Source organism: Sinohyriopsis cumingii, chromosome 14 (assembly GCF_028554795.1).
Source record: "Sinohyriopsis cumingii isolate HCF-2022 chromosome 14, ASM2855479v2, whole genome shotgun sequence".
Lineage (NCBI taxonomy): Eukaryota > Metazoa > Mollusca > Bivalvia > Unionida > Unionidae > Sinohyriopsis > Sinohyriopsis cumingii.
Window position 1 is genome coordinate 46906910 of NC_142974.1, and position 12755 is coordinate 46919664.

Here is a 12755-nt window from a genome sequence, read left to right on the forward strand (position 1 = left end):
AATCAGAACAAAATACCACGCCCAGAGGCACACCATTACAGAAGACCAGGCTTTGTCTGGGGAGGATTGAAACCCCACATCCTTTCCATTGAATGTCCAGACATGTTAACCACAGAGCCACTGTAACTCTGTACCAAGTAACTTAAATGATCAAGTTAAATCTGTTAAATTCCACTTGCAAATTCTTGGCATTCATAACATTTATACCTTTTTTGTAGACTCTTTTCTTGGCTTTGACTTCAGTCTCCACTTCAGCAGCCTTGATCCAAACCCTAACAGAGTTGGGCATATATCTCACTGCCTGTGCAACTACAGCTTTGGCTTGGTCTCCAGGCTGAAAATGTAGGGCAAATAAATATATTGTTTAATCTGTCTAATGAAGGAAACTTGAGGAAGAGGACAAAGGTAGTCATCAATACAAAGCCTCAGCAGATGTACACTCAACAACCTACAAACATTAACAAAAAGCTGACTGAGCATGTTCCAAAATACATTCCCAAACACTTCAAAGCCATTGAAAATTATGTCAATCTGTCTAAATAACCATGACATGCAAGATAAGTAACAACATTTATTTACTCTTTAAATATTTTCCAAACATTAAGATGCAGAAGGCTAGTGCATTACTTTCACTCCCAGTTAATTTCAATGTCAACAAATTTATACTGAAAAGTAAAATTGTCAGAGAACTCCTTCAATATGCAGTCTTTTGACTCCATTCCTTAATTTGTTTTGTCTTTGAGATTTGGTTAGCATTCAATGAAGTGTCTTGTAATGAAGTGTAATGCATTGGCATTTTGGCAATACACAAGATCACTGAAGCACTGACATGGATTTCTTTGCTATCTATACAAACTTGAAATTGATAGGATCTCATCAATCAACAAATAGTATGGCTGATTATTAAAACAGTATATACATAACTAAAGACAATCACAAACCTGGGAATTTTGTAAAAAGGTTTTGTGTGCAAAATAGGATTAATCAAGCACCAAGGAGATTAATAACAAGAATATTTTATCCCATTCATAAGTAACACACTTGTAGCACCATTTACCTATAAGTATTGCATTAATTGATGGCTATCTCTGTAACTTTTATAATCACATCATGAAATGAAGAATATGCATGTGACCTCAGTAAGTATGACATTAACTGAAGGCGATGCCTGTAACCTTTAGAACATGGCATTAATTGAAAACCCTAACTGTAATTTCTAAAACCATGGCATTAATTAAGACCATACCTGGAATTAACTTAAGACATTGCCTCTAACCTCTAGAACCATCACATTCATTGAAGACCATACCTATAACCTCAAGAACTATGGTATTAATGGAAGACAAAGAAAGACAATGCCTGTAAACCCAATAACCATGGCATTAATTTAAGACCATGCCTGTAACCTCTAGAACCATGGCATTAATTTAAGACCATGCCTGTAACCTCTAGAACCATGGCATTAATTGAAGACCATGCCTGTAACCTCTAGAACCATGGCATTAATTTAAGACCATGCCTGTAACCTCTAGAACCATGGCATTAATTGAAGACCATGCCTGTAACCTCTAGAACCATGGCATTAATTGAAGACCATTACTGTAACCTCATGACCTTAGCAATAATCATAACCATACCCAGTCTTTCTGGTTCCATCCAGATATCATAACTCTCATTCCTCTCATCCATACAAGAGCAGAATAAACCCTAGAGCCAGTATTACTAATGCTAACATAATGCAATTACCTTAAGTTAATGCCAGTAATTAAGTCCATGTCATTACTTTCTTATCCACACAATTTATCTCATACATACCATTAATCTTGCTGCCTCCAGCCAAATGTCTTCACTCTTAGGGCATTCCTCACAACCCTTCATTATCAGATTTCTGGCTGCCTGAATTTTTCCTGTCACTTCCTCTAGACGAGCAGATGCAATCCATGCTGCAATATAGTGCATATCACAGGTCAGGTTACAATCAACAGAATTTAATGTGCATGCCATGGGCAGGGATGGAACCAGCCTCAGATTTATTTTTCACACATCCTCCAACTGTGAATATATTCCAGAGAAAACTACTTGATATCTTTTTGTTCTAAGCAGTTCCATTTGAAATGAATTTTACTGACTGGTCAAATATAATAATCTCCATTCATTTTTCTCATTCAAAGAATTTTGATTCCATAGGAACCTGAAATTATTTCAAAAGATCTGAACTGTGCAAGTCATTAGTTGAAGCTGCAACAAGATGCACAAAAAATAATGAAACCATGAAAAATTCCTGTGTGTACAGTCAACTTCTGGTGTATGGTGCATTGGTTTCTGAATACTTTCTTTCGAACTAGAATTATATCCAGGAAAAATATTCAGATTTTAAAAGAAATGGAAAAAGTCCACTGAAAATTTTAACAAAAAAGAAAATTTGTATTAGAAAACCAGATTTCCAACTAAAACCAGAAAAGTTTCATCTCTGCATAGACCAGGTTAAAATCAAGAAAATGTAAGTTCATGTCATATACAAGGTTAAAATTAACAGAATATAAAGTGAACGCCACAAGTCATGTTAAAATCAACACAAATTAATTTGCATATTAAAGGCCAGAATACAAGTGCATGTCACATAGCTTCAAATCAACAGTATCAGCAGTGATGCTAGCATTTGTTAATTATATTAAAAAAACTTATCCACACTGATTGTCCAAATTAAGAACTGAAATCCTACATAATTTATTCTACTCACCTAAGAAAATGTTTATAACAGCATCAATTTTATGCATGAAACTCTTATCAGTGGGTTCATGACTTTATTAAGAATTATCAACATAATGAAAAATTATTTCTGGAAAAAAACTGTATTGTAGCCGGTTTATTCTGGTTGGTTGGAAGGCTGGTGTTCAATGACACAATGGCATATAAATGATTATGGAGTGCCCTGGCAACTAAAGTAAGATAGCTTGCCTGGAAAAACACCAAGACAACCAATCTCTACTGGTGTGGGTTAGATTCAAACCCACAACCCACTAATTATTAATCAAGCATGTGAATCACTGTGCCATCAAAACTCCCTGTAAATTCGAGAATAAACAAACTAACCTGGTGGATGTTTGGGATTGGTCTCACGGACTGACTTCAAAAGTAAGCGAGCTTTCTTCACATCACTGAAAAATAAACATGTTCCAGCAAATCATATTTAATCTGTTCAGACAATATTCTTACTGAACAAAATAAAATACCCCAACAAATCTCCTGACAGGTGAAGCATTTCAATCATGACTTGAAAAAGAACATGTTAAAGAAAATATGCCATAAAAGGAATTACTGTTAAGAAAATAATAATAACAATATTAATAATAATAATAATAATAATAATAATAATAATATTTTACATTTGAATTTACTTTTACTGTGTAAAATTATTCCTAAATCATAAAACTAAACTGTCACGAGTCAAACTGAAGCTGGGAATTCATCAATGACCTCACACTATTACAGTAGTATAATTACAGTACTGATGTGACAGTACATTAACTCTTGACACCTGATATCCCTTTTTCATTACTGAAAGAAAGTCAAGTCTGGCATATTAGATATATTTGGAACAAAGAAGCCCTGACCTGCATATTAAGCCAAAAAAAACAAAGAATTGCTATAAAATGAGTGACATTGACCCCAAGGTCAAATGGTTGAGTGAGTATGGCACAGAATGAAATGTTTTAGCTTCATAACAATTCTGATAACATGCACAGAAAATCCCTCAAGGAAATATAAGCATTTTCAAACTTATTTAACTAAAATGCTTTTCTGTGACATTTACCACAAGGTCAAAAGGGTGAAAATGAACGCCAAATAATTAACTGATTTGATGGTTGTTGTTTTACAGCAAGCCAGCACTGTAAGGCTATATAGAGCCACATCAAAGGTTATATGATAAATGATTTATATTCAAAATGTGGTTCAATATCAACCAGTGACACAGTAGCACAAACAAATTGGTGAGGATAATATGTGACTAATAAAAGATAATTTAGGGTGATTTAATGTATACATGTTGGTTAAAAATACTTGAAGTTGATTGATTGATTGATTGATTGGTTTTTTTTAACGGCGCATCAGCACTTTTAGGCTATTTAGCGCCAAACAAAGTGTTACTTGTATAATCTTTTAAAACTTATAAAAGGTTCTATATCGACCAGCGATATAAAAGAACAAATGGTTGAAATTAAAAACGGTAAGATGGTAACGGTGCAAAATAAAGCTTCCCGATCAACGGGAGATGTAAAAAAGATGAATAGGTATTAAAATGGGACAGTATGTATATTGCATAAAACTGCACAAGGTGATAGCATAAAAGTCAGAGTTTAGAGTAAATATTTACGGCTTTCAAGAACTCGATAATACGAGTGATGTTTATATTATCAAAAAGTTCTTTCATGTCATGCACAACGTAATAACGATCGCGCGTAGGTTGTAGGTCAAAGCACTCTATCATAAAGTGCTTGACAGCGAATGGTTCATTGCAAGAAACGCACTCTGGTGGGTCTTCACCTTTTAGTATGTGGGTGTGGGTGATATAAGTATGACCAATTCGGATTCTTGCAATGACTGCCTCCTCCCTACGAATGGTTCTGTAGGAAGGAGTCCATTCTCCTAGAGTTGGTTTGATTGCATGAAGTTTGTTATTTACAGCATCATTCCATGATGCCTGCCACTTCTGACGTAAGAACTTTCTGATACAAGGTTTAAAATCAGTATATGGTATTTTAAAATCAGATGGTTCTTGAGAAAGGGCCATTTTAGCAGCGCGATCTGCTTTTTCGTTACCTTTAATACCAATGTGGCTAGGTAACCAACAGTATATTATATTGTGGGAGACACTCAGCTCGGTATTTTTTACGAGTATGTTTTTCAATAATGGGTTCTCCAGTTTTCTATTGTGTAGTGACTGGAGTACTGATAGCGAGTCGGAGAAGATGATACTGTTTAAAATACGGTTCTTTTCTATATGTTGCAGAGCAAGGTCTATTGCTCTGATTTCGGCTGTAAAAATTGATGCTCCATTTGGTAAGCGAACTTGCGTTATGTGATTTCCACAAACAAAGGCTGCAGCAGCCTTTTCCTCATCCTTTGATCCATCAGTGTAAATTCTGGTATAGTTTTTAAATTCAGTGAGGAGTTCATGGTAAGAGTTGTGGAAGATAGAAGGGTTTGTTTCGGACTTTTTTCCATCGTGTAGCGTAAAACGTACTTTTGGTTGTTTAATTAGCCAGGGTGGTGTTTCGGAGATGGATGTTTTCTGAATTTTTGAAAGAACTATATTTGCAGTGTCAAGGCTGGATGATATTCTAATTCCAAAGGAAGGTATGGCCTTTGGTTTATTTTCGTATAAAGTTTTGTATTTGGGTTGAAAAACAGCCGAAAAAGCAGGATTCAGAGGGTTTGATTTTAATTTGAGAGCATACTGTGCGGAAAGCATTTCTCTACGATGCGATAACGGTGGTTCATTCGCCTCAGCTAGAAGGCTTTCACAGGGGGATGTTTTAAATGCTCCCAGAGCCAGTCTTATTCCCTGATTATGAATTGGATCAAGCATTTTAAGATACGATTTTCTGGCAGAACCATACACAACGCAACCATAGTCTAGTTTGGAGCGAATAAACGTTCTGTATAAATTTAGGATGACTTTTCTATCAGCACCCCAGTCAGTGTGCGCTACTACTTTAAGTAGGTTAAGTGCTTTTAAGCATTTAGCTTTTAAGTTCTTTAGGTGTGGAATAAAGGTCAGTTTTCTGTCAAAGATTATACCTAAAAATTTGGTTTCCTCAACAACTGGAATAGGTGTTCCATCCAGTGTGAGATTCGGTTCATCGTGATGTTTTCGTAACTGACAGAAATGCATGCATACCGTTTTTGATTTCGAGAATTTGAAACCGTTTGCATTGGCCCAATTTTGAATTTTGTTTATATTTTGCTGCAGTTGTCTTTCAATTGTATGCATGTGCTTTGACCGATAACATATTAGAAAATCATCAACGTATAACGAACAATCCACACCAGAAGTCAAACACTTGGTGATGCTATTAATTTTGATGTTAAAGAGCGTCACAGATAAAATACTGCCCTGGGGCACACCCATCTCTTGCTCCTGCAGATCTGAGAGGGTAGAGCCCACTCATACTTTGAATTCTCTGTCGGAGAGAAAGTTGGATATGAAAGAGGGCAGACGGCCTTTTAGACCTAGATTGTTCAGGTCATTTAGTATCCCGTACTTCCATGTCGTGTCATAGGCCTTTTCTAAATCAAAGAAAACCGCTACTAAATGTTCTTTCTTAATAAATGCATCACGAATGAATGTTTCTAGTCTAACCAGATGATCATTGGTGCTCCGGCCATATCGAAAGCCACTTTGGAAAGGAGATATTAAATTGTTAGTTTCCAAATACCAGACAAGCCGAGAATTGATCATTCGTTCCATTGTTTTGCACACACAGCTTGTGAGTGCAATTGGCCGATAGCTGTTGGGGTCTTCGCTATCTTTACCGGGTTTGGGGACTGGTATTACAGTTGCTTCTTTCCAGATTTTTGGCACATTACCAGTAATCCATAAATCATTGAAGAGTTTCAAAAGAGATGTTAATGATGATTCTGGAAGGTGTTTCAGAAACTGGTAATGTATCTCGTCAGGCCCAGCGGATGTATCATGGGCCTTATCTAAAGCCTCCCTAAGCTCCAATAGTGAGAACAATTGATTATAACTTTCCGAGTTGTTGGATGTGAATTTTAAACGTGACTTTTCTTTTTGAGTTTTAAGTTTTTGGAAGGCTTCTGAATAATTAGATGATGAGGAATTTTTCGAGAAACTGTCAGCAAGAATATTTGCAATGTCACGTTTTGAACTAACGTTGTTATTGTTCAGTGTCAGATGTCGGAGAGGGTTTTGCTTTCTCTTTCCGTTTATTTTGCGTATAGTGTCCCAAACTTTTTTAACAGAGGAACGAGAGTTTAAAGAAGAAACATACTTCTTCCATGATGCTCTTTTACTTTCTTTGATTATGCGGCGAGCTTTGGCCCGGGCAATGCGATATATATTTAAGTTTTCGGGCGTCGGTTGATTATTAAATTTCCTTAATGCTTCTCGGCGTAGTTTAATGGCTTCCTTACATTCCTTAGTGACCCAAGGTTTTTGGGTTCTTTTACAATATGGCGAGGACTTGGGAACGGATTCTTCTGCAATCTCTATTAAAATAGATGTAAAATGCTGAATGGTGTCGTCAACATTGAAAACTGTATCCTCATTCAGCCTAGTTTTACAGAGTGTTTCAAACTTGGCCCAGTCGGCCTTCTTTAAATTCCATTGTGGAATTACTTCATCGACTGTAGAGTTAAGATTTACAAGAAAGATTGGGAAGTGATCGCTGCTGTGAAGGTCATCAGCGACCTTCCATTCATAGTCCAAAAGCAGAGAAGGAGAACAAATTGTCAAATCGATGCTTGTGTATGTACCCGTGCCTGGGTGTAAATATGTAGGTGTTTTGGTATTATATAGACACAGATCGTGTCTAGAAATAAAGTCTTCAACTTTGTGACCTCTGTCACTTATATGATTTGATCCCCATAAAATGTTATGGGCATTAAAATCCCCGAGTAAAACAAAGGGTGCAGGAAGCTGTTGAACAACATTGTCGAGTTCGTTTGGTACTAGGTTAGTGTTTGGTGGTAAATAAATAGAGCAAAATGTAATCACTCGATGTAGAGTGACGCTTACAGCAATGGCTTGTAAATTGGTGTTTAAAGGAATGAAGCTATGAGGAGCTCTGTTGTTTACAATAACAGAAACTCCTCCTGATGCCCTATCAACATTTGGAGAGCAGGTGTTAAACAGGGAGTAGTTTTTAAATGTGATATTGTCCGTATCTTTCAAGAATGTTTCTTGAAGGCATAGTACCGCAGGATCATGTTCGTTTAAAAGCAGGAGAAGATCATGGTAGTTGGTTTTAAGTCCTCTACAGTTCCATTGTAAAATGGTGTTCTTCATTACAACTTTATATTTAAGATTCTGGAGCTAGGTTAGACCTTTCGCGGAGACAATCTGTTTGGTTATTTATCTGGAGGAAGTACGGGGGTGTCTTTTTTGTTGTTAGGTCTGGAGCTACCTTGAGTACATGGAGCAGATTCTTCTGCATCCATGTCCTCCAAGTCTCCAAACCTATTGTGCAGCTTTATGGGGTCATCAGACCCCTTTTGCTGCCTATTTGTTTGTGACTTTTTCTTGCTATTTGGTGATCTTGGTGGTGGAGTATTGTTGAATGTCGTTTGTGTCGATGTTGAGTTTTTCTGGGGTTTGTAGTGCGGGATGTTCGAGTCGGAATGGGATTCAGGTGGGTTTGTTTGAGTTTGAGCGTCTTTCATTGCTTTTTGGCTGCTCTTCACTACAGTTGAGAAGGATGGGCCGGGGAGTGATCTAGCTTGAACAAGCTTCCTGGCCTCTGGATAGGGGATGTTGGACGTGTATTTAACCCTCTGGATTTCCTTCTCCTGTTTCCATGTGTCGCAGTCCTTTGAACTAGCATGGTGTTCTTTGCCGCAGTTGACGCAATGCGGAGTGGCTTTGCACTCTGATTCCCGATGGGAGGGATCGCCGCATCGGCCGCATATTTAACTTCTAGAGCATCTGTCTTCATGATGACCGTATTTTTGACATTTGTAACATCGGAGGGGATTTGGTATGTATACCTCAACCTTAACTTGTAGGAATCCAACCTTGACCACTTTAGGTACTGTTGGCTTATTAAAGGTGAGTATAATAGTGTTGGTGTCCTGCAGATTGTTGTTTCGTTTGATACGAATTCTGCGGACTGCAGTGACACCTTCATTTTTCATACCCTCGACGATTTCTTTGTCGGTGACTCCTGCTAGGTCACGGCAACGAATGACGCCTTTTGATGTGTTAAGTGTAGAGTGGGCGAAACAGTTTACTGAAATATCGTGAAAGGTCTTAATTTTTAGGATATTTTCAGTGTGTGCTTTGCGCTCACACTCTACAAGTAGGCCGCCTGATTTTAGTTTTTTTTACACTTTTCGGCTTGCCAACTAATCCAAGTATAGTCTTTTCGACTATAAATGGCGATAGTGCAGCAAGTGGTTTAGCCTCGTCTTTCGACTGGATGACCATGAAGCGAGGAAAGGATTCCACACTACATGGCTCATCATCCGACTCTGATCCTGTTTTGGTACGTTTGTGTTGGGTTTTTTTGGAATTATCCATGATGGCTTGAATAAAATTTCAGCACCCGTGCTCCCCACCCACCAAGAAGCCCAACAAGGGGACACTTTTCAAGTGTCAGGGATACACAGATGCCATACTCAGTTGATAAAATTACCTTTGAATGACCCTGAAGTCGCCAATTTCTAAGGTCGGTAAAATTACCCCCCGATTGACCCGTTAAGCCACCGCCTTCTAGGAAGTCTTCTAAGACTTGGAAAAGGGAAAGATAAAGGAAGAGAATTTAGGGGCAACGGTGGTATCAAGAGAGATACAAGGAGAAAGATAAAGATGGTGAGAGAGTAAATAAAGACTTCCTAGGGCTCGGCGTGACCAGCCGATTTGTCGGAACCGGGCCCATCCCAACCACCCCTCTAAGAGAAGTAGAGGCCAAAGTAGTGTGTTGCAGGGAAAGCCACTGCTCAACTACCAGGATCCTTTCCTCCTCCGACACGGGACGCAACCCACGGCAAACAGGTTGCCTCTACTTAGTCGCCTTTTACGACACGTAGCGAGGCACGTCGGGCCAATTCTACAACCCCGGACCCGCAGGGGGAAATACTTGAAGTAAATGGGTTGCACTTAAGCTATATTTTAGAATAAATGTTAACTTCCTTCAAGAAATTTAAAATAAAAGACATTTATTGTATAAAAATATAACAGTCTTTACTTCATAATATTTCGTGACAAGTATAAAGAAAATCCATCAACAGGTTTAGGAAATACAAGCAAATGAAGAAACAAAAGTGATCAAAACCTTGGGATACATCATCTATTACACAGACCAAGACCCCAAGGAAAAATCATCAAGTGCACATGTTACATGATGCATTGTTTTAGTTTTTGAACGATTCAGTATGATAATAATCTATCAGGAGTTTAGGAAGTATGTGCAAATTAAAAACTACAACTGAAACCTTACCAAACTGTTGACAAAGCATCTCTCATGACTGGCAGAAAATTTATTGCCAGGTATCACTTCTTACTAAAATAATCTCAACAAAAAAAAAAAAAATAACCTACATGCAAGGCAATTATAACCATCACAACTTAGTAAATACAGTGCTGACAGAAATATATAAATTTCTGCGGAATATTTTATAAACTACAACTCACACACAATCCATCTCCAATGACTAGCCCCAACTCACACACAATCCATCTCCAATGACTAGCCTCAACTCACACACAATCCATCTCCAATGACTAGCCCCAACTCACACACAGTCCATCTCCAATGACTAGCCCCAACTCACAAACAGTCCATCTCCAATGACTAGCCCCAACTCACACACAGTCCATCTCCAATGACTAGCCCCAACTCACACACAGTCCATCTCCAATGACTAGCCCCAACTCATACAAAGTCCATCTCCAATGACTAGCCCCAACTCACACACAATCCACCTCCAATGACTAGCCCCAACTCACACACAATCCATCTCCAATGACTAGCCCCAACTCACACACAGTCCATCTCCAATGACTAGCCCCAACTCACACACAGTCCATCTCCAATGACTAGCCCCAACTCACACATAATCCATTTCCAATGACTAGCCCCAACTCACACACAGTCCATCTCCAATGACTAGCCCCAACTCACACATAATCCATTTCCAATGACTAGCCCCAACTCACACACAGTCCATCTCCAATGACTAGCCCAAACTCATACAAAGTCCATCTCCAATGATCAGCCCAAGTGACCATCCCTGAAATGTTATTTCAAAAGTGTTTCTTAAACTTACTTGATGTCTCCTCCATGAGAGGGCAGCATGGATTGAAGGTCTGTCAAGTATCCTTTTGGATCTACCACTGTTTGCCCACTAACAGAATCTGAGACCTGAGTCAACTTGATGTCCATCAATGTGTTTCTGGCTTCACCTATTTTCTTCATGTCAATATCCCCTGGAGTGGATGCGCCCCCTGGAGTGGAGTATCCTGGGGTGATTGTTCCAAAGGGTGTTGACATTCCTCCATATTTCTAAAACATACAAATTAAATAATAAACATACAAATTCAACAATTCAACCTGGCCTGGCCACCTGGATCTGGCTGGGTTTTCCATTGCACTACCTGGCAGTACTAGGCCTGGCTGCATTTTATGAAAAAAATTTGATCTTTCTGTACAGGGTACCCCACCTCCACTGTAATAAAAAAATTTTAACAAATGAAAAAAATCTCCCAATGTTTTATGGTTGCCAAAAATGGGGGTAAGAAAGGGGGTGTTGAGGAAACCAGACAAAAATGAGAGTAGGGAAACAAAGAAGCAACCCAGTAACAAATGACCTGGTCATGTACCCAGACCTGGTACTCATCCAAATTTCCCTACCTGTCCATCTCTAATAAATATACAACTGCAATAATACTTATCATCATGCACTGCAAATGACTATAATGTTAAATATGTAAATGTAAAAGAGACTCAAGAAAAGTTATTATTGTTACCATTACTAGTGATCTAAAAGAAATCATCCTCTTAACACAATAACCCCTGGAGGTTTTTTGTCATTTCTGCCTGAAATTCGAGTAGGAAACACATTTTGAAAGCTATTTCTGAATACATCCTAATACATCAACTTCCAGGTGAATTTCCAATAACCTAATGCCTAGTTGTGTTAGAAACATCGTTTTTCATTGGCTATTTGGCTCGCGCATGAGCAGAAGGGTAAAAGTTGGAGTTCTTTTTTGTTTTGTTTTTTTTGCCTAATGGACCCATTATTTTCGTATCAAGACCACTCTTTATTCCAAATGCCCATCTTATCCTACTTTTTGCAAAGGTTTATCTGTCTGTTTGCAGTTCATACTGGTCTGCCTTACATCTGAGACAGAAAGTCTAAAATCCAGACACAAAATCGGATTCCGACCATGAGCAAGTTTTGGGTGAAACAAAATCGGGTCCAAAAAATGAGCTTTTCTTTCTGTGTTTTGTAGTGCAACTATAACTTCCAGATTATTTGGTATCATAGTAGAGCTACATCTGTCTACCTTTCTATAATACCACAAACTTTAGTGTATCATACATGACCTTGACGCTACAGAGCTCGGCAGTAGGCTACTACCTCCTGCCACATTAACTCGTTGCCGGGGTTAATGTGTTAACTGAAGTGGAGTTTTAATATTAAAAAACATATAAAACAACATAATGTTTTTACCTCTGCAATGAAAATATATCATCATATGAGTGAAAACATTAGGTTAAATAAGTCCCAGAGGAAAGTCTTTGCAGATTTTTCCAATACAAAAAGAAATAGTTGTTGTTGTTCTTGTGGGGTTTAACGCCATTTTTCAGCACACGATAGGCTATACATGGCGGCCAGTATTAATGGTGGAGGAAGAACCCGGAAAACCCCGGAAAGAACCACCGACCCATGAGAAGCTACTGGCAAGCTTTCTCACATGCCCACATTGGCTGAATCTTAGACTTGAACCGTCACAGACAGAGGTGAGATGGCAGTGATCCGTAACGAAGAGCTCTTTAGACCACTCGGGG

At 38.4% G+C, this 12755-nt stretch overlaps 1 protein-coding gene across 1 annotated transcript in view; it reads right to left on the reverse strand.

The window, feature by feature from the left end:
• Nucleotides 1-12755, reverse strand: part of LOC149783706 (pre-mRNA-processing factor 6-like) — a 58849-nt gene that overhangs the window by 22361 nt on the left and 23733 nt on the right. Inside the window, exons 7-10 of the mRNA XM_089931945.1 lie at nucleotides 11011-11246; nucleotides 3094-3158; nucleotides 1816-1943; nucleotides 208-334 (exon numbers count right to left, since the gene is read on the reverse strand). Coding sequence (XP_089788071.1) covers nucleotides 208-334; nucleotides 1816-1943; nucleotides 3094-3158; nucleotides 11011-11246 — 556 coding nt within the window. The remainder of the gene's footprint in view (nucleotides 1-207; nucleotides 335-1815; nucleotides 1944-3093; nucleotides 3159-11010; nucleotides 11247-12755) is intronic.